General features: G+C 57.7%; 1 protein-coding gene across 3 annotated transcripts in view; it reads left to right on the forward strand.

Moving 5' to 3' along the window:
* Window positions 1-24,755, forward strand: part of KIF21B (kinesin family member 21B) — a 50,455-nt gene that overhangs the window by 19,073 nt on the left and 6,627 nt on the right. For 2 of the 3 annotated variants that reach the window (XM_028120298.2, XM_028120300.2), the window contains 24 exons: window positions 794-983; window positions 1,961-2,024; window positions 2,125-2,343; window positions 2,674-2,755; window positions 3,213-3,330; window positions 4,112-4,303; window positions 6,145-6,344; window positions 8,148-8,255; window positions 8,747-8,815; window positions 9,222-9,454; window positions 9,798-9,945; window positions 10,172-10,366; window positions 10,466-10,567; window positions 14,082-14,247; window positions 14,451-14,502; window positions 14,691-14,748; window positions 15,481-15,686; window positions 15,765-15,839; window positions 17,597-17,710; window positions 19,400-19,438; window positions 21,385-21,521; window positions 22,454-22,634; window positions 23,816-23,980; window positions 24,322-24,439. In XM_028120298.2, the coding sequence (XP_027976099.1) occupies window positions 794-983; window positions 1,961-2,024; window positions 2,125-2,343; window positions 2,674-2,755; window positions 3,213-3,330; window positions 4,112-4,303; window positions 6,145-6,344; window positions 8,148-8,255; window positions 8,747-8,815; window positions 9,222-9,454; window positions 9,798-9,945; window positions 10,172-10,366; window positions 10,466-10,567; window positions 14,082-14,247; window positions 14,451-14,502; window positions 14,691-14,748; window positions 15,481-15,686; window positions 15,765-15,839; window positions 17,597-17,710; window positions 19,400-19,438; window positions 21,385-21,521; window positions 22,454-22,634; window positions 23,816-23,980; window positions 24,322-24,439 (3,231 nt within the window). The remainder of the gene's footprint in view (window positions 1-793; window positions 984-1,960; window positions 2,025-2,124; window positions 2,344-2,673; window positions 2,756-3,212; window positions 3,331-4,111; window positions 4,304-6,144; window positions 6,345-8,147; window positions 8,256-8,746; window positions 8,816-9,221; window positions 9,455-9,797; window positions 9,946-10,171; window positions 10,367-10,465; window positions 10,568-14,081; window positions 14,248-14,450; window positions 14,503-14,690; window positions 14,749-15,480; window positions 15,687-15,764; window positions 15,840-17,596; window positions 17,711-19,399; window positions 19,439-21,384; window positions 21,522-22,453; window positions 22,635-23,815; window positions 23,981-24,321; window positions 24,440-24,755) is intronic. The other variant, XM_028120299.2, reaches the window with a different exon arrangement.

A 24,755-nucleotide genomic window follows, 5' to 3' on the forward strand; every position in this document is an offset into this window, starting at 1 on the left:
GTGCCTGGGGGCAGGGCAGAGGAGAGAGCTCGCCCTCTTCACTCAGGTGCTCAGTCAGGGAAGGCCTCACAAAGGAGGGGGCCTTCTGTGTAGATTTTGAAAAATGGGTGAGATATCATCAAAAGCAAGTGGAACAGGTATTCCCGGATGCAATCAAGCCATGCACATAGGAACAGAGATGGGAAAAATGCGTGCTTCTTGGGGAAGTGTCTAATTCCATATGACTAAGGCAAAAGTCAATGGCTGCTGGTAGCCCATGGTGTGAATGGTACACAAATGGGTTTTGGTTTGGCTTGCCCTTTTGTTCTAAAAGAATGCAACTTAGTTGCCTACCTTTCTGAAAATCAGGGAATTTCAGTTTTTCCCGAAAAACGTGAAGACCTAACAACATATAGCACTACGTTGTCTAGAGTGGCATAGTTGCTGACCATTTGGGACTGAGTCTGTGACTCTGTTAACTCCGGTCCCCACTGCTCCCTGTTGTTTTGTACTCAGACTCATTTATGCCAACTGCCTGGGCCCCTTAGGGTTTTGGCCCTTGGGTCAGCACTTATGGTGATATGAAGGTAGGTGGTGGAAGGGTAAGTCAAGGTGAGATTGGGGAAGGCTGGAATGGCTGGTTATAGAATTTGGACTTGCCGGTTGTCAAGGAGAGCCCTGGAGACAGGAGCTGTGTCTTAGGAAACACGGGGTGGGGGCGGGGAGATTGGCGGTGCTGCTAGGTGTATCATCAACCCTTCCCCGCCCTGCAAGCTCTAGCCCCTGACTGCTCCCTGCCTGCCCCTCCTCCCAGGGCAAGAGGGTGATTGGAGAGGATGGTGCCGAGGGCTATAGCGACCTGTTCCGGGAGAATGCCATGCTGCAGAAGGAGAACGGGGCACTGCGTCTGCGGGTGAAGGCCATGCAGGAGGCCATCGATGCCATCAACAACCGCGTCACTCATCTCATGAGCCAGGAAGCCAATCTGCTCCTGGCCAAGGCCGGTGAGTCGGGGTGCACCAGGCCAGCTCAGGCACCCAACAGGCCGGGACCCCCTCTCCCCATACCTGCCCTAGGATATTAGGCAAGCTGGGCCAGCCAATCAATTCACAGAGCAATGCATTTATGAATTTTTTCCAGTTGATTTTTTTTTTAAAGATTTATTTATTTGAGAGAGAAAGAGAGAGAGAGGTGGGGGGTGGTCAGCAGCAGAGGGAGAGGAAGAGAGAGAATCTCAAGCAGACTCCCCACTGAGCACAGAGCGCACGTGGGTCTCAGTCTCACGACCCTGAGATCATGACCTGAGCCGAAATCAAGAGTCAGATGCCTAACTGACTGAGCCCCCCAGAGACGCCCCAATTGATTTTAAACCTTTTTTTATGACCATAAGCAATACGCGAATACATCCTCCTTGCGTAACATGGGTGTATAAAGGTTAAAATCCTCCCTCACTAAACTCTCCACTCCACGTCCTCTCTACTTAGAAGTAGCTCCATGCACATTTTCCCACACCTTTCTCAGTACCTTTGCTACAAGTGTGAATATATATTCATATGTACATATGCACATAGATGTGTGTGTGTGTGTGTGTGTGTGAGACTATATACTGCCCTTTCTTTTTCTGTGTATGAGACCATATGTATTGTCCTGTGACTTCCCATTTTCACTTAGCATTATGCTTTGGAGATCTTTCCATGTTAAAACATAGAAATCTAGTTGATTCTTATAAACTGCACAGCATTCCCTATGTGAGGATGGTGAACACTGATAGCAGCCCTCTCTGGATGGAGCTTGGTTGTTTCCAGCAGTGCTTGCATATACCCGTCCCAGGGACTGGTGTTTCTTCGATGTAGATTCCTTTTGGGGAAAGGCCCGTGTGTGGTACCCTATCGGAGGCCCTGGTACCAGAGCACCAGTTCCGAGCCGCAGGTCCTTACGTTCCTTACCTTCTCTATTGCCCTCTGCCACCTTCCCTCTCCAGGTGATGGTAATGAGGCCATTGGTGCTCTGATCCAGAACTACATCCGGGAGATTGAGGAGCTGCGGTGAGTGTGCCCCAGCATATCTGGGAGCGGTGGAGGAGGGCCTGGGCCGGGCCAGAGCCCGGGGCTCACCTGGCCCCAACTGCTGGCTCTCCCCATGCAGGACGAAGCTCCTGGAGAGTGAGGCCATGAATGAGTCCCTGCGCCGCAGCCTCTCCCGGGCCTCGGCTCGGAGCCCCTACGCCCTGGGTGCATCTCCGGGCACTCCGGCCTTCGGGGGCAGCCCGGTCAGCTCCATGGAGGATGCCTCTGAGGTGATCCGCAGGGCCAAGCAGGACCTGGAGCGGCTCAAGAAGAAGGAGGTCAGGCAGCGGAGAAAGAGGTGAGCGGAGTGCACCCACGGCTCTGCAGGCTCTCCAGGAGCATGGCTGCCTGCCTGCCTGTAGCGGGGGGCTGCCCCGGGGCTGCTTGGGAACTCACTGAGCACATTTGCTTAGCTTTTTGGGCAGAAGCCACCCACCTTTCTCTAATGCTGCACCTTGCCCCAAGGGGAGGGAGGGTGGAGATGACCCAGGGTTAATTCTAGATTGGGGGTAGAGAGGAGCAGCCAGATTCTCTGCAGAACAGGAACCCAGCCCCATCCTCCTGCCCTCTCCTACACCCCTTGCCACATGCTCAAAGCTAACCTGGCCTACCCTTCATTCCTGGGCAGCCCAGAGAAGGAGGCCTTCAAAAAGAGGGCAAAACTCCAACAGGAAAACAGTGAGGAGACCGACGAGAATGAGGCTGAGGAGGTGAGGGACTGCCCCTGTCTCCTCCCCTCTCCATGCTTATCCCTCCCCACCGCCCCTGCTGAGTGGAGGGAACCCCATGACCACCTTGGCAGGGTGGGGGAGGGGCTTAGGCCTGCCTCCAGTTGAATTGGTCCCTGAGCTTCCTCATATGGCTGACTGGTTGCCTTGGTGGTCTCCATCCCTCAGTTCCCCCACTTCATCCCAAATGGGTGAGGCTGGGCAGGGAGGCTCTCCCAGAGGGTTTCTGCCCAGGCTGTTGGGGGAGTCAGGTGGTACTCTTTTGGGACTGGGGGTGGGCACAAAGGGCCCTGACCGTGGTCTGCCCCATTCCCCGCCCTCTTGACACACCTGAAGCCTTGTCCAGACTCCCTTGGCTTCTGGGCTCTCCTCCCTGAGGCCAGGCCCAGGCTGAGTGAGGAGGGCCCACTGGCCACCTCTGATGGTGCTTGGTGCTCAGGAGGAGGAAGAGCCAGACGAGAGCGGCTGTGAGGAGGAGGAGGGGCGTGAGGATGAAGACGAGGACTCGGGCAGTGAGGGGAGCCTGGTGGACTCGGACTCAGACCCTGACGAGAAGGGTGCGTGTGCCCAGGCTGGGGCAGGGGGAGGCGACTTGCCGAATGGCAGGTGCTGGGGGTGGGCTGACAGTCAGCACTGGGCCCGGAGAAACTGCTCAGACCTTCCAGTTACAAGACCCTGGGCCAGATGCCCCTTGGCTGGGGTCAGTCCTTACTTGAATTCTCAAAGAATGTGGACGTCCAGTGCCTGGAACTCCCAGACATGCCACCACCACCACCACCGACAAAAACAACAGTAGTGATAAGGATGACAGTGCTCATTATATGCCAGGCACCACTGCGCTCAACCCTCCATGTGGCATGGGGTTTTCAGTCCTCACTACAACCCTGTGCATAGGTGTTCGGAACTCCCCCAAGCCCAGAGAAGTCTAGTGACTTTACCCAGCGTGGTAGGTGCAGAGCCGGGCCTCGAATGGTGCCGAAACCCACTCCTCTAAATGGGGGCACCTGCCCTGTCAGCTCTGCCCTGCCACCGTTTCTGACCCACAGCCCTCCTTCCCCTAGGCTGGGTCCCGTGCCAGATAGACCTTGGCCTCTAGGGCACAGCAGGGGTGGTGGGATGCCTAGACATCCCCCCGCCCCCAGATCCTGGGCCAGCCTCCAGTTTCTGAGGCCAGTCTTCCAATGTGTCGCCTCACCTGGCGGCCCTTACCCACCATGGGACTTACCATTGCCTCCAGCCTCTGGCCACTGACTGGCCGTGGCCGACCAACAGAAAGCCCCCGCACCCCCTCCCGCCCTAAGCCCCTGGCACTGGATGGAGCCTGTCTCTGCCCCACAGAGGTGAACTTCCAGGCCGACCTGGCCGACCTGACGTGTGAGATCGAGATCAAGCAGAAGCTGATTGATGAGCTGGAGAACAGCCAGAGGCGACTGCAGACTCTAAAGCACCAGTACGAGGAGAAGCTGATTCTGCTTCAGAACAAGATCCGGGACACACAGCTGGAGCGTGACCGCGTGCTGCAGAACCTCAGTGAGGCCACCCCCCCCGCCGACCCCGGTGCTCGCTTTCCCCTGGGGCCCTCCGCTCTCACAAACCCCCCAGCAGCTGGCACCTTGGGGATCTACCTGGTCTTCTGACCCTTGGACTGTGGCCCTCTGGCCCACTGTCACCTACGTCTATGCCCGACCTGACTTCTATGCTACGTTTTACTTCTTATTATTTTATTAGCATCTTGAGTATTAGAATCCTTTGTTTCCCTAGGCACATGGACATGATGTGCCATGGGCATGATGTGTCCTCAGCTTTTTTTCTACATTCAGTTCCTTGCATATTTTCCTTTAAACCGATTAACAAACCGACTGTTGCATTCTATCTTCTTCTTCTTCTTCTTTTTTTTTTTTAAGATTTTATTTATTTATCTGACAGAGAGAGACACAGCGAGCGAAGGATCACAAGCAGGGGGGAGCGGGAGAGGGAGAAGCAGGCTTCCCACTGAGCAGGGAGCCCGATGTGGGGCTCGATCCCAGGACCCCGGGATCATGACCTGAGCCGAAGGCAGATGCTTAACGACTGAGCCACCCAGGCGCCCTGCGTTCTATCTTCTTTATACTTGCTCTTTAGCACATTCATTCAATCATGGTTTCATTCATTCACTCCTACAGAGCTGGCCTTATTCTAGGCGCTAGAGATATTGGGGTGAGCAAAATCCCTGCCTCGTGACGTGTACGTTCTGGGGGGGGAGAGACAGACATAAATAAGATAAATAAGCAGAGTCTGTGACGTGCCCGATGGTGATCAGTACCATGGAAAAGATGAAGCAGGGAAGGAGGACAGGGCACGGCGGGGAGTGGAGTAGAGTGGAGTTTTATAAAGGGTGGTCACGGAAGACGTCACGGAGAAGGTGACATGTGAGCAGACCCCAAGGAGGTGAGAGAGGGCTAGCGGAGAGTGAGCACGGGCTGAGCACCGCAGGCAGAGAAGATGCCGAGCCCCGGTGGCGGGAGTGTGCCTGGCATGTGGTGGAATGACAAGGGGCAGGCAGCTCAAACACAGCGGCAGGAGATGGGATAATGGAAGAACTACAGGGGCCAGGTCACGCCCGTCATTTTTAAGGACATCACTTTCTTCTCTGAGGAAGACGGGAAGGTGTGGAGTTTGGAGAGAGGGATGGGCTGTAGGTTTTAAGAGCGTGTTGGGGGTGGGTCACTGGCTGCTCAGAAGGGGAATGAAAGTGGTGGTTCTGTTGATTGACTGGGTGGAGGATGTAAGAGGAGCCAAGGATGTTTCCGGGCTTCAAGTTTCTGGAAGGGTGGTGATGACATCTGTGGAGATGGGGAAGCCTGGCTAGGGTGAGGGAGACAGAGCTTGGGAGTCTGGTTTTGTGCCTTTTAAGTTGGAGATGTCTGCGACACATCTCCATGGAGACGCCTGTAGGCATTTCAGGTAGCAAAGGTCAAGGTTAGAGAATCTGCTTATTCCTTCTGCTCTGGCCCACATCACTGTCTTCTTACTAGCTCTTTCCTTCCCCCTGGCCTCGCCCTTTCCTCCAGTCATGGGTCCCAACCGAGCCAGCAGGAGTGGACCACAGTACCCTCGCAGGAAGCTGGTGACTGGGGGCTCAGAGATTTTGAGATGAAAACACTCCCTCAAGGTCCAATAGAATGTCGGAGCAGGAAGGGGAGTTGGCATCTTCCAGCCTGATCCCCTCATTGTGTAAATGGGAAACAGGCACACAGACGGGTGTGACTTGCTCACGGTCCTGCAGGGAGACTAGAACCCAGGCTCCTGCTCCCCGCCACACGCCCTCTGAGCCCGAAGCTGATAGAACACTTGGGCACGTGGCACTGACAGCCGCTTCTTGCCGCTCTCAGGCACCATGGAATGCTACACGGAGGAGAAGGCCAACAAGATCAAGGCGGATTACGAGAAGCGGTTGCGGGAGATGAACCGGGACCTGCAGAAGCTGCAGGCTGCGCAGAAGGAGCACGCGCGGCTGCTCAAAAACCAGTCCCGCTACGAGAGGGAGCTGAAGAAGCTGCAGGCCGAGGTGGCTGAGATGAAGAAGGCCAAGGTAGGGGTCAGGGGGGTGGCCATGGATGTCTTCTTAGAATCCACTTACCGTGTTAAAAATAATCATCACTATGAGCGTGGACAGCCTTCTTGAGACACAGCAGCATTGCATAAGTCAGCCTGTCCTGGTCCTGGACACTGTCCTCTAAGCCGGTCCTCGTCCCGGGGTGGGGGGGGTGGGGGGGGGAACCACCTCTCCCAGGAGAGGGGCAGGTGTGGATCTCCAGGGCGTGCCGCTCAATACTGCCCCCTGTTGTAGGAACCTGCACCAGAGTTGCGGCCAAGCCACGGGAGTACCTGTGAGGCCTCTCCTGGGGGCAGGCTTTGCCTATGGTAATGATAACAATAATTACCATTGTTTGAGTGCTTACTGTGGCCAGGTTCTAGGCTAGTTGCCTAATATGCATGAGCATACTAAAATCCTGAGGAGATCCTCATGAAGGAGGTCCTGTTATTATTCCTATTTTTTACATGGGAAAGTGAGGCGTGCAACATTGGGCGGATGGCCCTCCGTCTAGGGGGACACAGCTCTTCCCCAGGAAGCCTCTGACCCCTTACCCCAGCAGATACCACCGGCTCAGGTCAGGCTTGGGCTGCTCTGTTCAGTGCCAGTCCTTGGGGAAAACACTCATTCTGGACCCTGAAGACCCGGCAGCAGCGAGCCCTCCTCTTGTCTGTAGATTTACCCCTGCAGAGCCTTCCCTCTGAGAGAGAAGCCAACCCCCTCCCCCCAACCCCCAGCCCCCTTATAGCCTTGCCTCCCTCCCTCCCAGGCCGTTTCCTCTCAAGACTGTCCTCAGGGCAGCGCAGGCTGGTGATATTCCTCGTCATGTCTGAGGCCTCAGTGGCAGAGGAAGGATCAGCCTCCGCGCGACTCTCATTTCCCTGTCACTGGGAAAGTGTCTAAAGCCCTGTGTACGTTGCACTGTCGTGCTTCGGGCACCGGGACCTGGTGGGAGGGGGCAGACGCCGCAGTGTCCCAGGTGCACGGCTCTCTATCAGGTTGGGTCATCTCCCGCCGCACCGAGGGTGTTCTCTGTGCCTTCTCCATGGCTCTGACAACTCCAGCTTCCAGGCTGTCTGTACCTGATCGCCAGCTTTGCTCTGGACTGGCATGCTGTCATCCCTGGGGCTATAGTAGGAGCTAGATTTGGGGGGCAAAATGACCTGGGCCAAAAGTCTGACCGTGCATGTCTGTCTGAGGTTCATTTCCTTGTTTCTACAATGAGAATGGTAATGCCTCTCTCGTGTGACTGTTGTGAGAACGGTGCTTGGTGTATAGCATGTTCTCGATAAACGGTGGTGGCTCTTATTGTTGTCACTGTGAGCCTGGCCCTGGGATGTGGCTTGGACCCTCGCCTCAGCCCTGTCTGCTGCTCAGCTGTCTGTGGGAGAGAGGAAAGTGTTCCACCCACGTGGGATAACCTGCCTCCAGCAACCCCTGGCTGGTCCTCGAATGGCCAGACCCAGGATGGTGGCTTGGGGAAGGGGCCACCAGGGGCTGTGACATTTGGAAGTGGGGGGTGGAGTTAAACCTTGCAGAGTGGTTGCACCGGCACAGCTGGGCTGGCAGGAAGGCCACTCCTTCCAGCAGGTTGCCCAGGTGCTGGGGCAGTTTCATCTCCCAAGGAGGAATAGGAGCAGACCCCTCGCTCCAGACCCCTGAGCCCCAAGCCAGTGCTGCCTGGCAGGCTACCGCCCCTGCCCAACATCCTCAGAGCCAGGTGCTCCCCAGAGGGTGTGGGTCCCCACTGCCCAGCCCCACCTCACCCCTCCGCCCCACCGCCACCCCTGCCCATCCCAGGTGGCCCTGATGAAGCAGATGCGTGAGGAGCAGCAGCGGCGACGGCTGGTAGAGACTAAGAGGAACCGGGAGATCGCTCAGCTAAAGAAGGAACAGCGGCGCCAGGAGGTGAGGGGCAGCCCCTGCGGGCCACCGCCTCACTGTGTGCCTGGCTGCCCCTTGGCTCCCACGACCCTAAGCAGTAACAGTCGCACCTGCAGCAGGATGCAGCCTGGCATGGGAGGGAACAAGCACAAGAGGCTTCTGGTCCACCCCCTGTAGTGCAGGGGGGTGGGGGGAGACTCGAGCCCCAGAGAGGGCAGGCCCTTGCCCAGGGTTGCCGGCAAGCCAGAGCTGGGACTGTGTGGCTCCCGGCCCGGAGCCTGCTGGTCCCAGCTTCCCGGCCATGGTGTGCACAAGAGGCTGAGGGGATTTCCTGCACCAAGAGAAGGGTTTGCACTGTGACCTCTGGGAAGGGGAGCCGAACTCGGGGCCCCATATTAACAATAGGTTTGGGCTGTACGAGAATCCGCCCAAAAGCCAGGCTTTTGCCTACAGAGCTGGGCAGACCAGGCCGTGGAGCCTGAGTGTGGACTCCAACCCCCCTCTCTCACCCACAGTTTCAGATCCGAGCGCTGGAGTCCCAGAAGCGGCAGCAGGAAATGGTCCTGAGGAGGAAAACCCAGGAGGTGAGAGAGACGCTGCTCCCCTTCTCCTGAGTTCTCCCCGAGTCAGGAGGGACCAAGTCACACCGGTGGCTCTGGCTCTGCTTTGTCACTCAGCACGCAGAGTGGAGCAGAGGCTGTGTGAGGCCCGTTACGAGGGCCTTTCTCAACAAGAGGGCTGAGGCATGAAGGGCAGGGCTGCGGGCTCTGGTCCCAGAGGTCTGAGACCTTAATGAAAAAGGTTGATGTCTCCCTGTGTTCATTTCACATCAGAGAGCCCTTGGCTCTTTCTCAGTCCCAAGCTCAGGCGAGGATGGAGCAAGCTCCATCCTGTATTTGCCCCATCTGGCACCCCCCCAATTTGGGCCTTTTCACCAGTTCCAGGGCCCCCCCCCCTCCGCTCACTGGGTTCCTCTTTTCTCGACCCCAGGTTTCCGCACTGAGGCGCCTGGCCAAGCCCATGTCTGAGCGGGTGGCAGGACGTGCAGGACCGAAGCCGCCCATGCTGGACTCGGGGGCTGAGGTGTCAGCCAGCACTACCTCCTCTGAGGCTGAATCAGGGGCGCGCTCTGTCTCCAGCATCGTGCGCCAATGGAACCGCAAAATCAACCACTTCTTGGGGGACCACGCTGCACCTGCTGTCAATGGCGCCCGCCCTGCCAGGTGAGGCGGATGGGCAGGGCCAGGGAGAGGCGAGCCTGGGGGAAGTGGGGTCCTGTGACGGGTCACCATGGCTATCAACTCCGGGGTGGGGGGCGTGCAGGGGTGTCCGTGGAGCTGCAGAGGTTGAGAGTGCTCCTAACCAGGTAGGCAGGGGGATGGGGAAATAGGGAGTGGGAATTAAAATAAAATACAACAAAATGATTTAAAAAATGCATGTTTCCCCCAAAGAACATATTATTAACAGTGCTAAGTGACTGAACACATACAGAAAACCTGAAAAAAAAAAAAAAAACTTTAAAAAGGGGAGTGCTCCCAACCAATTCCCTGTGCATCTGTCTCCCAGAAAGAAGTTCCAGAAGAAGGGGGCCAGCCAGAGCTTCAGTAAGGCTGCGAGGCTCAAGTGGCAGTCCCTGGAACGGAGGATCATTGACATCGTCATGCAGAGGATGACCATTGTCAACCTAGAGGCTGACATGGAGCGGCTCATCAAGGTGGGCCTGACCACAAGGAGCCCGGGGCTCCTGCCCCTGTTCCCTTGCCATCTCCCCTTCACCGGTCCTCTGCCATTTCTGACGTCCCTGGCTCATCAGACCTCCTCATCCCCTTTCCACCCACTCCTTGTGCCTGCTCTGGGATCCAGAGGCACAGGGGGGCCTGAGGGGAACGGTGGGCAGGGCTGGGCGGCAACCCGAGGCTTGTCCATCACCCTCCCTGCAGAAAAGGGAGGAGCTGTTCCTCCTGCAGGAGGCGCTGCGGAGGAAGCGGGAGCGGCTGCAGGCTGAGAGCCCAGAGGAGGAGAAGGGCCTGCAGGAGCTGGCCGAGGAGATCGAGGTGCTGGCGGCCAACATTGACTATATCAATGACAGCATCACCGACTGCCAGGCCACCATTGTGCAGCTGGAGGAGACCAAGGTGCCCATGGGGCCTCGCCCGGCTGGGGTGGAGGCAGGAGGGATGCGGGGTTGGGGGGGGCAGCCTCGGTGACAAGGGGTCCCTGCCTCTCCATCATAGGAGGAACTGGACTCCACGGACACATCCGTGGTCATCAGCTCCTGCTCCCTGGCTGAAGCCCGCCTCCTGCTGGACAACTTCCTCAAGGCATCCATCGACAAGGTGGGCCAGCAGCTCACCTCCTGGGGTGGGGGTCAGGGGCCTGCAGTCACAGGCGCCTCTGTCCTCTCCCCTCCTGGGGAAGCCCACGGGCCTGGCTCCTGACCACGTCACTTACAGGCCAGAGCAAGTTGCCTCACCTCCCAGCCTCTGATTCCGAAGCTCTAAAGCTGGGGCAGTGACAATAAGCTCCTTGCTTGCTCTCGCAAGGTGATGCATGCCAGTGGCTTTGCACGGTGCCTGTCACATAGCAGGGCCTCCCTTAGAAGTGACCCTATGTGTCTGGTCCAGGCCCGTCCCCAGCAGGGCTCGAGTGTGTTAGAGAAGTGTGTATGTTGGGGCTGGGGCAGTGGGAAACAGACAGACCACGTTCCACTCAGGAAGGTTTACACTGGAACCTCGGATGTCCCTTGGCATGTCCTGGGCTCCTGTCCTCTCTCCCTGACAGCTGGCCAGAGGATGTGCCACCTTCCTGCTGGGGCCTGTGGTCTCTGGGGACAGACACCACACAGCATGCACGCAGCGTAACTCTGGCAAGGGGGCTGGGGAGACTCACTTCCTGTCCTCAGGAAGCTCCAGCTGTACTCTGTGTTACAGGGGACTGTGTTAGTCTGTCTGTTAGCGCTATTGTGACAAAGTACCACAGACTGGGGGTCCAAACGGCACAGATTGATTTTCTCAGTTCCGAGCTAGAAGTCCAAGATTAAGGTATCGGCAGGACTGGTTGCTTCTGAGGCCTTTCTCCTTGGTTTGTAAAGGACTGCCTCTCACTTCATGCTGTGTCCCCTCTGTGTGTGCCTGTGTCCTAACTTCTTCTGAGGCCACCAGTGATATTGGATTAAACACCCCACTTTAGCATAATTACCTCTTTCAAGACCTTATCTCCAAATACAGTCACATTCTGAGGTACTGGGGGTTAGAGTGTCAACATAGGAATTTGGGAGGGTGGGGACACAGTTCATCCCGTAACAAGGAAGTGTAGCCTAAGGCAACCTCCACTAACATGTGGACGTGAGGAAAGTTAAGGAGGGTGGGGGCCAAGTCTCTGGTCTGGGGCAGGTTCGAGGGTGATGTCGGGGAGTTAGCCCGGCTCTGGGGCAGGTTCGAGGGTGATGTGTGGGAGTTAGCCCGGCTCTGGGGCAGGTTCAAGGGTGATGTCGGGGAGTTAGCCCGGTTCTGGGGCAGGTTCGAGGATGATGTGTGGGAGTTAGCCCGGCTCTGGGGCAGGTTCGAGGGTGATGTCAGGGAGCTAGCCCGGCTCTGGGGCAGGTTCGAGGGTGATGCCAGGGAGTTAGCCCAATGCCAGGGAGTTAGCCCAATACCGGGGAGTTAGCCTGCCTCTGGGGCAGGTTTGAGGGTGATGTCGGGGAGTTATCCCAGCTCTGGGGCAGGTTCAAGGGTGATGCCGGGGAGTTAGCCCGATGCTGGGGAGTTAGCCTGGCTCTGGGGCAGGTTCGAGGGTGATGCCGGGGAGTTAGCCCGGCTCTGGGGCAGGTTTGAGGGTGATGTGTGGGAGTTAGCCCGGCTCTGGGACAGGTTCGAGGGTGACGTTGGGGAGTTAGCCTGACTCTGGGGCAGGTTCGAGGGTGATGCCAGGGAGTTAGCCCGGCTCTGGGGCAGGTTCGAGGGTGACGTTGGGGAGTTAGCCCGGCTCTGGGACTGGTTCGAGGGTGACGTTGGGGAGTTAGCCCGGCTCTGGGGCAGGTTCGAGGGTGACGTTGGGGAGTTAGCCTGGCTCTGGGGCAGGTTCGAGGGTGACGTTGGGGAGTTAGCCCGGCTCTGGGGTAGGTTCAAGGGTGATGTCGGGGAGTTAGCCCGGCTCTGGGGCAGGTTCGAGGGTGATGTGTGGGAGTTAGCCCGGCTCTGGGGCAGGTTCAAGGGTGATGTCGGGGAGTTAGCCCGGTTCTGGGGCAGGTTCGAGGATGATGTGTGGGAGTTAGCCCGGCTCTGGGGCAGGTTCGAGGGTGATGTCGGGGAGTTAGCCTGGCTCTGGGGCAGGTTCGAGGGTGATGCCAGGGAGTTAGCCCAATGCCAGGGAGTTAGCCCAATACCGGGGAGTTAGCCTGCCTCTGGGGCAGGTTTGAGGGTGATGTCGGGGAGTTATCCCAGCTCTGGGGCAGGTTCAAGGGTGATGCCGGGGAGTTAGCCCGATGCTGGGGAGTTAGCCTGGCTCTGGGGCAGGTTCAAGGGTGATGCCGGGGAGTTAGCCCGGCTCTGGGGCAGGTTCGAGGGTGATGTGTGGGAGTTAGCCCGGCTCTGGGACAGGTTCGAGGGTGACGTTGGGGAGTTAGCCCGGCTCTGGGACTGGTTCGAGGGTGACGTTGGGGAGTTAGCCCGGCTCTGGGGCAGGTTCGAGGGTGACGTTGGGGAGTTAGCCCGGCTCTGGGGTAGGTTCAAGGGTGATGTTGGGGAGTTAGCCTGGCTCTAGGGCAGGTTCAAGGGTGATGCCGGGGAGTTAGCCCAGCTCTGGGGCAGGTTCGAGGGTGATGCCGGGGAGTTAGCCCGATGCCGGGGAGTTAGCCGGCTCTGGGGCTGGTTCGAGGGTGATGTCGGGGAGTTAGCCCGGCTCTGGGGCAGGTTCGAGGGTGATGTCGGGCAGTTAGCCTGGCTCTGGGGCAGGTTCGAGGGTGATGCCGGGGAGTTAGCCCGATGCCGGGGAGTTAGCCGGCTCTGGGGCAGGTTCGAGGGTGATGTCGGGCAGTTAGCCTGGCTCTGGGGCAGGTTCGAGGGTGATGTGTGGGAGTTAGCCCGGCTCTGGGGTAGGTTCAAGGGTGATGTTGGGGAGTTAGCCTGGCTCTAGGGCATGTTCAAGGGTGATGCCGGGGAGTTAGCCCGGCTCTGGGGCAGGTTCGAGGGTGATGCCGGGGAGTTAGCCCAATGCCGGGGAGTTAGCCGGCTCTGGGGCAGGTTCGAGGGTGATGTCGGGCAGTTAGCCTGGCTCTGGGGCAGGTTCGAGGGTGATGTTGGGCAGTTAGCCTGGCTCTGGGGCAGGTTCGAGGGTGATGTGTGGGAGTTAGCCCGGCTCTGGGGTAGGTTCAAGGGTGATGTTGGGGAGTTAGCCCAGCTCTGGGGCAGGTTCGAGGGTGATGTCGGGCAGTTAGCCTGGCTCTGGGGCAGGTTCGAGGGTGATGTGTGGGAGTTAGCTCGGCTCTGGGGTAGGTTCAAGGGTGATGTTGGGGAGTTAGCCCGGCTCTAGGGCAGGTTCAAGGGTGATGCCGGGGAGTTAGCCCGGCTCTGGGGCAGGTTCGAGGGTGATGCCGGGGAGTTAGCCCGATGCCGGGGAGTTAGCCGGCTCTGGGGCAGGTTTGAGGGTGATGTCGGGCAGTTAGCCTGGCTCTGGGGCAGGTTCGAGGGTGATGTGTGGGAGTTAGCCCAGCTCTGGGGCTGGTTTGAGGGTGATGTTGGGGAAGGGCACCCCCCAGGGTGTCTCAGGAGCAGGTTCTGTGAGGGTGGTGATGTGGGTGTTCACAATCCCAGGTTGGGGAGGGTGACCTCAGGCCTGGCTCTCTGCCCACAGGGGCTACAGGTGGCACAGAAGGAGGCCCAGATCCGGCTGCTGGAGGGACGGCTGAGGCAGACAGACATAGCAGGTTCTTCTCAGAACCACCTGCTCCTGGATGCCCTCCGAGAGAAGGCGGAGGCACACCCAGAGCTTCAGGCCCTCATCTACAATGTGCAGCAGGGTATGGTGGCTGTGGGCAAAGGCCTCGAGGCTTCTGGGTTCTCCCAGTGCTCCCTAGCTCCAATCCCTGGGAGGACCCTCCCCTCCCCAGAACTCCCTCAGGAGCCCCAAGCTGATGCCAGTGGATGAGATGTGGGAGGAGGCCACCCCCTCTCCCCTCACTCTGTTGGGGCCTCTCAACACTCCTCCCTCCTCCCTCCCCAGAGAATGGCTACGCCAGCACGGATGAGGAGATCTCAGAGTTCTCTGAGGGGAGGTGAGTTTCCAAGGCGAGAGGGAGAGGTCAGCTCACACAGCATGAACCTGGGGCTGGGGGTGGCGGGTTGCCATAGGGTCCCAGGGCTAAGCCTAGATCTGGGGGCTCTTTGAAACCCACAAGTCTGAGGCTCAGAGAGCCAGAGCATAGGCTCTCAGGATCCTGAACTCCCTTTGCTTCTTCCTTAGCTTCTCCCAGTCATTCACCATGAAAGGTTCCACCAGCCATGATGATTTCAAGTTCAAGGTGAGTACCACGGGAAGGCAGATGGTAGGCTGCAACAGGGCCAGTCTCCCCACAGCCTGGTCTCCACCTTCCTGTGCCTCTGCCCTCACCTCCCAGCCCTGACCCGATATTGCCTCCATCTGGCATGGAGGTGCCCTGGTTGGAATTGGGAGGTGTCCAGATATGTAGCCGGTTATAACCCATTCTTTGCGGGTGTGGAAGGTGGGAGAAATGGCTGGAGTCACTGCCTAGTGATGTCACCAGAGCCAGAGGCCCTGCTTTCAAAAATCTCCCCATTCCCCACCTAAGACTCCGCCTTGTGCTCTGGGTCAAAGACTAAGTCTAGACCTTTAGTTATTCTGCATGCGGATTACTGATCCAACAGTATGGGAGTCAACACTGGGGTAGTTCACCCGCCAACGAGGGATCAGTTATTAGTCTGAACTAAGAAACAGGATTTATTAAACGGAGAAGGGTTGGGGGGAACAGTGAATTGTGCATAGTTTTTGGATAAACTGATTAGGTGGTGACCAGCAAAGAGGTCAGTCTGAGCATTCTGTGTGTGCAGAATCTGAATAAGGGCAGTAAAACCCTTTTAGTTGCTTTGGCTTCCCTAGAAGCCTCGAGAAAGGGTCTCTGGGTGCTATTCTCCTGGATCTTCCATCAGTGGTTCTACCACAGGCCAAGAGGCATTATTCCCGGCCCCCCTTTATGTTTGGGCAAGTTGGTTCACCGTAGTCCTTCCGTTCCCAGGGTGAGCCCAAGCTGTCTGCCCAAATGAAGGCTGTGTCAGCCGAGTGCCTGGGTCCCCCGCTGGATATCTCCACCAAGAACATCACCAAGTCCCTGGCCTCCCTTGTTGAGATCAAAGAGAACGGAGTAGGCTTCTCCATCCGAGACCCCTACTACCGGGACAAGGTCTCGCGCACTATCAGCCTGCCGACCAGAGGCAGTACTTTGTAAGGAGGGGAGCTGGGGGTGTGGGTCAGGGTGGGCAGGAAGTCAGATCTGGGCCTCATAGGACCCTTCTGTTCTAGCCCCCGGCAGTCTCGAGGCACAGAGACATCCCCTCTGACCCGAAGAAAGTCTTATGACCGAGGGCAGCCCATCAGGTGAGAGCATGTTTCCGAACCTACACCAGAGTCACGGCCATCCTGGGGTGCATGAGTCGCTGTGATGTTCTACTCTGGAGGTCATCGGGCCTACTTTAATCTGGGCCAGTATCACTAAGTCATTCCGCTCCCCGCAGTGATCCCTTCCCCATCTTGTCAGACGTGGACTCAGGAAATATAATCTCCATAAGCACCTTGAACTGGATGGCTAAGCCCACTGCCAAAAACTGTTGGCTGTTGTGGGCTCAATGTTGGTGGCTTTGTAGTGGCTTAAACTAGTCATCGTGCTGATGTGCTTCAGCTCCTTTTCATGACCAGGGGTCCTCGGGAGGCCTCAGCCCTTTCTAAGTTCTTGTCGTGTGAGAAGAGTGTAGACGTTTAAAGAAAAACCAGGAGATGATTGCAGAACAGTGGACAAGTCTCTAATTGGTCAGCCACACATAGGACCGGGACCCACAGAGCTTCTTCAGATCACCAGATGCCTGCTAGGGTCATCTGGTCCATGCACTTAATTTTCAGAGAGGTTCGATGGCTTTCTCCAGGTCCCACAACTAAGTAATAACAGAGCAGGGGCTCAAGATGACCTCTTGCCACCTGACCTGGTGGGAGGCAGGAGGACTTGCTCAGGCTCCCAGGCCTCCTTCCTATCTGAAGCCTGGGCAGATGCCCATGCCAGTGGCTTGCAGTGGGGGCCTTTGGTGGGGAGGAGTTGCGTAGATATCCGTATACTTGGGGCCTCGTAGACCATCACTTCACCCATGAACTGAGAGAACACACTTCAGCTGCAGTCTGAGGGACTTAGGCCGAACTCATGAAGACTCTTCAAAGGAAGGGAAGATTTAGGCCACACCTGACGACAGCTTTCCAAAGAGAGGGATGTTGTGCTATTGGAATGGGGTGGTACAATGAAGTCTTCAACTCTTCCCTGTTGATACAGTGAATCCTCAGTATTCACAGGACTTATGTTCTTATCAAGCCACCGGGAACACTGAATTAGCAAATACGGAACCACTACTCCTGGGGAAATATGGGGTTAGGTTCCTGAGAGCTTCTGGTCACAACATTTCATCAGCCAATCAATACAGAACTTTGCTTTATGTGTGTTTCTGTTTAAAGGTACCTTAGGTAATATGTATTGTTGATTCATTAACATTGAACTCGTAGCCAACAGCATCATAACTCACTCCTGAATAAAGCTTTGCTAACACACATTTTTTCTCCATAAGACACAGCACAGCCTTCATGTGCTTAGACACGTGCCAGACAGCCCTTCGGCACTCTGCTTTGGGGGCGTTTTAAACAGTGAATCACCAGTGAAAAGGACAAAAATGCAAAAAACATGGCCCTAAATAGACCACAGGAAGGCCACTTGTTGACAGCTGAGAGCAGGCGGGCAGAGGGTCGCCTCATTTGACCTCCGCTGGGAACGTGTGCATATGGGGACTTGGATTTTTCGCTGCTCTGCTCAATGTCTGGGAATGACCCCCAAAGCACTGTGAGAGTTAATTTGGGATTACTAATACACTGTAATGAGCAGGTGAATTCCCAAGTATGGCATCCATGACTAATGATGACAGGCTGTCTCCGAACAGTGTCCGGGAGCTGAATCCGGAGCTAGGCTCTCGGATTGCTGCACAGCAGGCGCTGCCCTGTGGGCCTTCCAACCCCAGACAGAAGGTGGTGCTGGAAGCACTGTGTGGGTGTGAGCCTGTGGGGGTTTGCTCACTCACAGATGCTGCTCTGTCCCTGCTCACCAGGTCCACGGATGTGGGATTCACGCCGCCCTCATCCCCTCCCACTCGGCCCCGCAACGACCGGAACGTCTTTTCTCGTCTCACCAGTAATCAGAGCCAAGGCTCAGCACTGGACAAGTAAGAGCCAGGACGGGCTGGGGAGGGTGTGGACGAGGTGGGCTGATCCTTGCCGCCTGCAGGGCTGGGGTAGCTGGGCAGCCCCTAACCACGCTGTCCCAGCCCCTCCGAGAGATGAGGTTCTGAAGCTCCGCTGCGGGCATCTCTGCCCTTTCTGTTCTAACCGTGGACCCTTCCTTCCCCCCAGCATTCTGGGACCTCAGGAGAGAGCAAGAAGGAAGCCACAGGGATGGGGGGCAGGCAGGTGGGGATGTGCGTGCAGGTCAGGCCCCCCACAGAGACTCATTCACTGCGCCTTGAATCCTCCTCTGCTGCTTCTTTGACTCTTGGATTCTTCTCTGAAACCCCTTCCTTGAACTTCAGCCACTCCCTCCCTGCCGCAGATGCTCAGATGAGGCCCCAGGGGCCCTTCTGTCCCCGTAGAAAGGGACCCCCTATTGCCTTTGTGCGGCAGGGTCGGCCCAGCTGTAAGTCCAGCTCCTGTCGGGCGGCTGTGACCACGGAGAGTACAGCGGGGGGTTAAGGGCAGTGCCGTGAATCCAGAAGGCACTTTGCTGTGCATCCTGCTTTCGTATATGTGATTCGTGTGGACTGCACATCAGCCATGAGAACTGTCTGCCCCATTTTACAGAAAAGGAAATGAGGCTTAAAGAGGCCCAAGGACATTCATTCACCTAGAAATTGGAGGACTTGGGCCCAGAACCCGGGGCTTCTGACCTGCTCCATCATACGTTCCTAACAGTGGGACTCTGCCTTGGGAGAGGGGGTATCCTAGCCTCCATATGCTCCCCTCCATGTTCCCTACACTCTGCACCCCTCTCTGGCCCTCTCCCACTCTCTGCAGCATCCGAGAGGGCTCCTCTCTTGGCTCCCTAAACGTTTCTCTACCCTGGCAGGGAGGAGGGGTGCAGTGCTGTTGTTCCGGGGACCCTAGGCTAGAAAGTGCCAGTTCCTGCACCTGGCACCTGACATCATCCCTTCCCCACAGAGACATCTCTGGCTGGGTCAAAATACTTCTCCCTCCCCAGACCCACCTTGGCTCAGTTCCCCTTTCAGGAAGAGGGTACCAAACCTGGACCCTGCCAACCAGGGCACCGCCTGCCCACCATATGTTTGCAATCAATAGGTCCCTTTTCTGGAAGCATTGAGGTGGGACTCTGGCCCTTCCGGCCTGGTGGTCCTCTCCAGTGGGCCAGGTCTTGGGGCCCATGTGTGGTGCAGGCCCAGCTCCTAGGTATAGCCCAGTGGGCTTGCTAGGGACAGTCCCTGAGGAATGGCTGGAAGGAGCCAGCTCCCAGGGAGAAGCAGGAGCAAGCATGGCTTCCTTCGGCCTCAGGCATGTAGGAGCATTGCTGGGGCAGGGCAGGGTGCCCCCAGCTCGTACGATGGGGCAGCCAGGGGCTTGGAACCAGCCAACGGCCCATGAACTGAGACATCTCTCCGGAGTGTGGGGCTGGCACTCCCACATCTCCCGTGGTCCCCTCCTCACTCCTACCCTGGTAGCCGAGGGACACCCGCCCCTCCCCACCTCCTCTCCTGCTGTCCCTTAGCGCCCTGACCCTCTGCGTCTCCCTGCTGCCCCCAAAGAGAATAACCTGCCCTCTGACCTCCCACGCTGCTGCTGCCTCTGCCGTCCCTTTGTGTGTTTTCCTCTCTCCCCTAATCCAGCTAATTTTCTGCCCTCCCCAGGTCTGATGACAGCGACTCCTCTTTGTCGGAGGTCCTGAGGTACACACAGAATGTCTCCCGTGTTGGCTCCCCAGCTCTCACTCTCTACTCCCCCCTCTCTGCCTCTTGCTGCACAGCCCCTCCCGCCTGCACACCCGAGTCCTCAGCATGCGGCCCTCCTCCCTGGCCTGCCTCCCCCGCCACCCCCCCACCCCGCCGTGGTTCCTCCCTCTCAGGGTCGCTGCGTGGCCTCACACTGGCCGCGTGGCCTCACACTGGCCAGGCCTGGCTGGAGCTGGGCGCTTGGGGAGGGGTGCACAGTTGCTTGCCACAGGCGCTGTTCTCTTCTTGTCACCTGGGCAGGGAGGGGGAGAGCATGGGAGCCTAGGGTGGGCTGGGGCTGGGACTGAACTCTGCGGAGGGCTTGGGGTGTGGGGCAGGGGTGCAGACAAGCCTGGGGGCCTACAGGGCCCAGCTGGCTGGGTGCTGGTGGCTGCATCCTTGTGACTTGCTCAGCTTGTGCCGGTCAGGTGTGCTTTTTCAGCTCCTCTGGGAGGAGCATCAAGGGGGGCGGGCCTGCTGCCCACATCCCCCGGGGCATATGGCTCAGGAGCGCCAGGAGACCTCCTCCCTTCCCAGCTTTTGGGATGGCCAGAGGACAGTTTCCCCAGCCACCCCAGCACAGCACTCCACAACAAGGAGTGGGTCAGTGCTGGGCTCAGAGCTGCCTCCAGCTCGCCCACGGTGCCCCCTGTTCACCGCGCCTCCTGGCCTGGCTGTTGACATTTTTGCAAACCTGCCTGTGTGCAGCAAGGCTTCGCCAGCACCAGAAGCTAGCCAGCCTCCCAGCCTCTGTCAGGGAGGAGGGTTATCCTGGTGATGTACTTCCCACAGCAGTCCGGGCTCTTTCCACCGCCACACCGCAGGGTCAGAAGCGGGGAGCTGGGGCAGCTAGGGGGTGGGTCACTTGCGTGTGACATCTAGCTGACTGCTGGCCTGGCAGGGGGCCTGGCTGCGTCCGTGGAGGCTGTGAGAGCACCTCGGGTGGGACACTGGTCATTTCAGTAGACCAGAGGCCACAGAATCAGTGTCAGGAACAGCATTCTCTTTGGGAAAGAACTAGAACATAGTTTCAGACCTGCACATAATTTGGCCAGGGCCTCATTCCAAAAGACCCTCACTGAGAAAAGATCATTCCCCAGAACCTCCAGGAGGCCGATGTAACGCAGTCCTCCTGCTCGCTGAGGACAAGCCTCATTCTCCCTCCCAGAGTGTTCATGGGAAGCGAGGAAGTGCTTTCCCAGGTGCATATGGCCTCATTCCCTAGGAGACCCTGGACATCCCTAACTCAGAGCTGAGCTGGGGGCCCCTAAAGGGACTTGGGCCTTTGTAAGTGACAGTCACGGGTCTGACCGTGCAGGTCCCGAGGGGGCTTATGGGTTGCGGGGAGTGTACGTGTGTGTCTCTGCCGGGAAGGGGCCAGCCCCAGAAGAAGTCGCCAACAGATGGATACACTGGCACGGAGGGGCTGGGAGGCTGACAGCCTGAGCATTCTCCCTCCCCGCACCCCTCGCCTCGCCCATCCATCGCAGCAGCTGGGAGGAACCAGGGCAGCTGCAGGAGCCAGTCCAGCCCTCGGGGCTCTGCCCTGCCTGGCTGGGGCCTGCGGGCACTTAGGGCTCGGGGTCTGGGTCAGGCAGGCATCAGATGGGAACCTCCACCACTCCCCCTCCGACCCCCCAGGCAGGGCCCGTGTCTCCTTCTTGCTGCCCGCAGCTTGCCCCCCCAGGCATGCTCAGGGCAGCGACTGACAGGCCCTCCCCCACCAGCACAGCCTATTCCCAGCTCTCAGGCATCGATGGCATTGGGCTGGAGTCTCTGGAGTCTCCTTCGTTAGGCCTTAGTCCCCTGTTGGTTCTGTCCCGCTCTTACCTGCGTACTTCATTCAACCTGGCCTCAGTCTCCCTGGCTGACAGGTGCGCCCTTTCTCCCTCTCTCCTGGGAAGGGGCATCATCATCCCCGTTGGAGGAGCCAAGGGTGCGAGGACAGCCCCACTGCAGTGCGTCTCCATGGCCGAGGGCCACACCAAGCCCATCCTCTGCCTGGATGCCACAGACGAGCTACTGTTTACAGGATCCAAAGGTAGGTAGAACCCAGACTGGCCAGGTAAGGTTAGGGTCTCAACCATCCCTGTTTCCTGTGCCAGCATGGGCTGTGAACACAAAAACACAGCCCCCTATGAGCTGAGGATGTGGGGTCAGCTTGTCTACTTGTCTCATGTCTCTTACCTTGGCTCAAGGCTCCCCATCTTGGGTGCCCCTGACCAAGTCTTCCCTCGTAGCTGACCCTGGTGGCCCCATCCAGCACTTCCTTCCAAACCTCCCTCAGAAACTTCAGGAAGCTTTTCAGGTGCCCTGCCTTGTCTGCTCATCCCAGTACCCCAACACTACTACCCCCCACCTACATACACCCCAGCACTTCCAACTAAGAAATCCCTATGATCTTGGCAGCAGGACCCCACAAAGTCATGATTACTTAATCTCAGCAACAAAATCAGAAACATTTTATCAGTGGAAAAGACAGCTCTACAGTAGGCATGCTACTAGAAAGACAATCATTATCTTTATTTGCATGGCGAGAGGGGGCCCGAGTTGTTAATCTGGATGTGATTGATCGATTCCAAGTTTTCCCCATAAGATGTGCTTGCCATTTGTTCATTAATTTTGTCAGCTATTAGCAATTATAGGAGGAGACACCAGAAGCTGAAGAATTTCATTTTAGCCCAGGGCACCTTGGCAACAAACACAGAACTCTGGTGTTTGTACAGAGTTTGCTTGAGAAAGCCTGGTCTAAAGTTCTGACTGACCCGTCTCCTGAGGTTCTCTGTGTGCATGCGCACCACGTGAGCATGCCCGGGCACATCTGTGTCTCCCTCAGACCTAGGGCTCCTCCCCCTAGATGTCTCTGGACCATGTCCCCCAACCGCCACAGTCCCTGTGTAGGGGAACATGCGTGACCTGGCCCCTGCTAACTGGCATCGGCCCTCCCCATGGTTCGCTCCCTGTCCCTCGCAGACCGCAGCTGTAAGATGTGGAACTTGGTCACGGGCCAGGAGATCGCGGCCCTAAAGGGCCACCCCAACAACGTGGTGTCCATCAAGTACTGCAGTCACTCTGGGCTTGTGTTCTCCGTGTCTACCTCCTACATCAAGGTGTGGGACATCCGGGACTCGACCAAGTGCATTCGGACCCTCACGTAGGTACTCCCCGAGCTGGCTCTCAGTGGTGGGCTGTGTACCAATGCCCAACCCAGGTGACCCACTCAGTCCAGTCCAGTCCGGCTACACAGGCACAGAGGCCCTTATGGGACTCGACCTGACTCTGAGGGACAAGGTGGGGTCTCTGGGCTGGGGGACAGCATCTGGGGCAGCAGCTTGGGTGAGCCTTTGGCCTGCTTGCCTCTCCCCCCCCGCCCCGCCCCTGCTTCATCTCAGCCTCCCGGGCTCTGGCCCTGGGCTATGCTGGGTATCTCCCCATGAGTCCAAACGGGGAGCTGGGAACCAGCGAGGGGCCAGCAGGCAGCGACAGACTCCGAAGCCGCACTGGTCACCTGTCTGCGTAAATGGGCCACTCGAGCCGGTTCTCATCCCTCACCCTGACAGTCTCAGGCGGACGGACATGTGGGGGACGGAAGTGAGACCAGGGCCCCTGCAGAATGAAACTGTTTCCTAGCAGGACCCATGCTTCATCCTGATGTTTCCATGATAAACGATCACGGATAAACCAACTTGATCCTCAAAAAAGAGTAAACACCGGGGATTTTGAGGGCGGTGAAACTCCTCTGACACTCTAATGGTGGATATGGGTCACTACGCATTTGTCCAGACCCATGGAGCATACAGCATGAGCGAGCCCCCACGTCACCTGTGGCCCACAGTGATGATGACGTGTCAGGGTGGGCTCACCAGCTGTAACAAATGCCCCCCTCTGGTGGGGATGGTGATGGGGGGGGGCTGTGTGTGGGGAGGGGGCAGGGCAATAGAGGAAACCGGCCCCTCAGTTTTGCTGTGATCCTATAACTGCTCTAAAAAAGTAGTCTTTTATTTTTAAAAAACAAAAGAAGCAGAGTAAACAGAATGGGTATTATCACCTCTTTCTACAGAGGAGGAAACTGGGACTCAGAGAGATTAAGTGGTTTCCACAAGCCCAGCTCAGGGACAGGGACTTTTCTGCTGGCCATGTGGCGCTATCTCCCTTGATCTCTCCCTCGTCAGACCAGAAATTTCCAGGAGGAGTTTCACTCCCCTCTGTCAGTCAGGGAAGGCTTCCTGGAAAAACTGGGGTATCAGGCCTGGCCTGAGAGAGGTTTGATTGCTTTACTGACCTGTGTGGATGGACTGCTTTGATCTCTGACCTTGCCGTCCTTGCTTGCGGCAGGTCCTCGGGCCAGGTGACCTCCGGGGACGCCTGTGCCGCCACATCCACCCGCGCTATCACCAGTGCTCAGGGGGAGCACCAGATCAACCAGATCGCCCTCAGCCCTTCAGGCACCATGCTCTACGCTGCCTCGGGCAACGCCGTCCGCATCTGGGAGCTCAGCAGGTCAGGGGACGCGTGTGGCGCCACGGAGGGCTTGGCGTGGCTACAGGGGGGTCCGTGGGTCTCCGCTGTGGATGCCGTCCGTTGAGGCTGGCAGAATCCCGTGCTCCTGTTTCCGCCTGCTGTTGGGCTTGGGTGCCGGCTCTGGGATACCGCACCCTTGTCTTCCAAGGCCCCTGGGACGCCGGGCAGCTGATGTCTTGGTCCTTGGTCTTGTGTCGAGGGGGGCAGAGTGCCCTGACCGGACCAACTCATTCCAGGGCAGACCTCCCCCACCAGCCCCCACAAGCCACGGTTCCCCCTGATCTGTGTCCGCTCACCAGCCGGGCCTCTCCCCATTGCAGGTTCCAGCCGGTTGGCAAGCTGACTGGCCACATCGGCCCTGTGATGTGCCTGACCGTCACCCAGACCGCCAGCCAGCATGACCTGGTGGTGACCGGCTCCAAGGACCACTACGTTAAGGTACCTGAGAAGGCCTCCTCCCTCTGAGGTCTGGGGGGGCGGGGCGGGCATTCTCTGCGTTCCTCCTACCCTCCTCCACCCCTTCCCTCTGGGGCCTTGGGAGCCCTCAGGAAAAATAATGAGACTTCGAGGGATTTATGCTAAAGAAATCACCCCAAAGAAGCAAGGAGGTATGTGTGTGCAGAAAGTAGATTGCAGCGATATTTTGTAAGTGGTGCAGAATTGAAAATAATCTAAATGTCTAAGGGCAAATAGCAGTCACGTCAATTAGGGAAAACCCACTGAGCAGGTTGCAGTGCATCGACTGAACTGAGAA

This window comes from Eumetopias jubatus, unplaced genomic scaffold, assembly GCF_037043125.1.
Source record: "Eumetopias jubatus isolate StellerSeaLion01/CBP00866 unplaced genomic scaffold, mEumJub1_p1.0 scaffold_12, whole genome shotgun sequence".
Classification (NCBI taxonomy): Eukaryota; Metazoa; Chordata; class Mammalia; order Carnivora; family Otariidae; genus Eumetopias; species Eumetopias jubatus.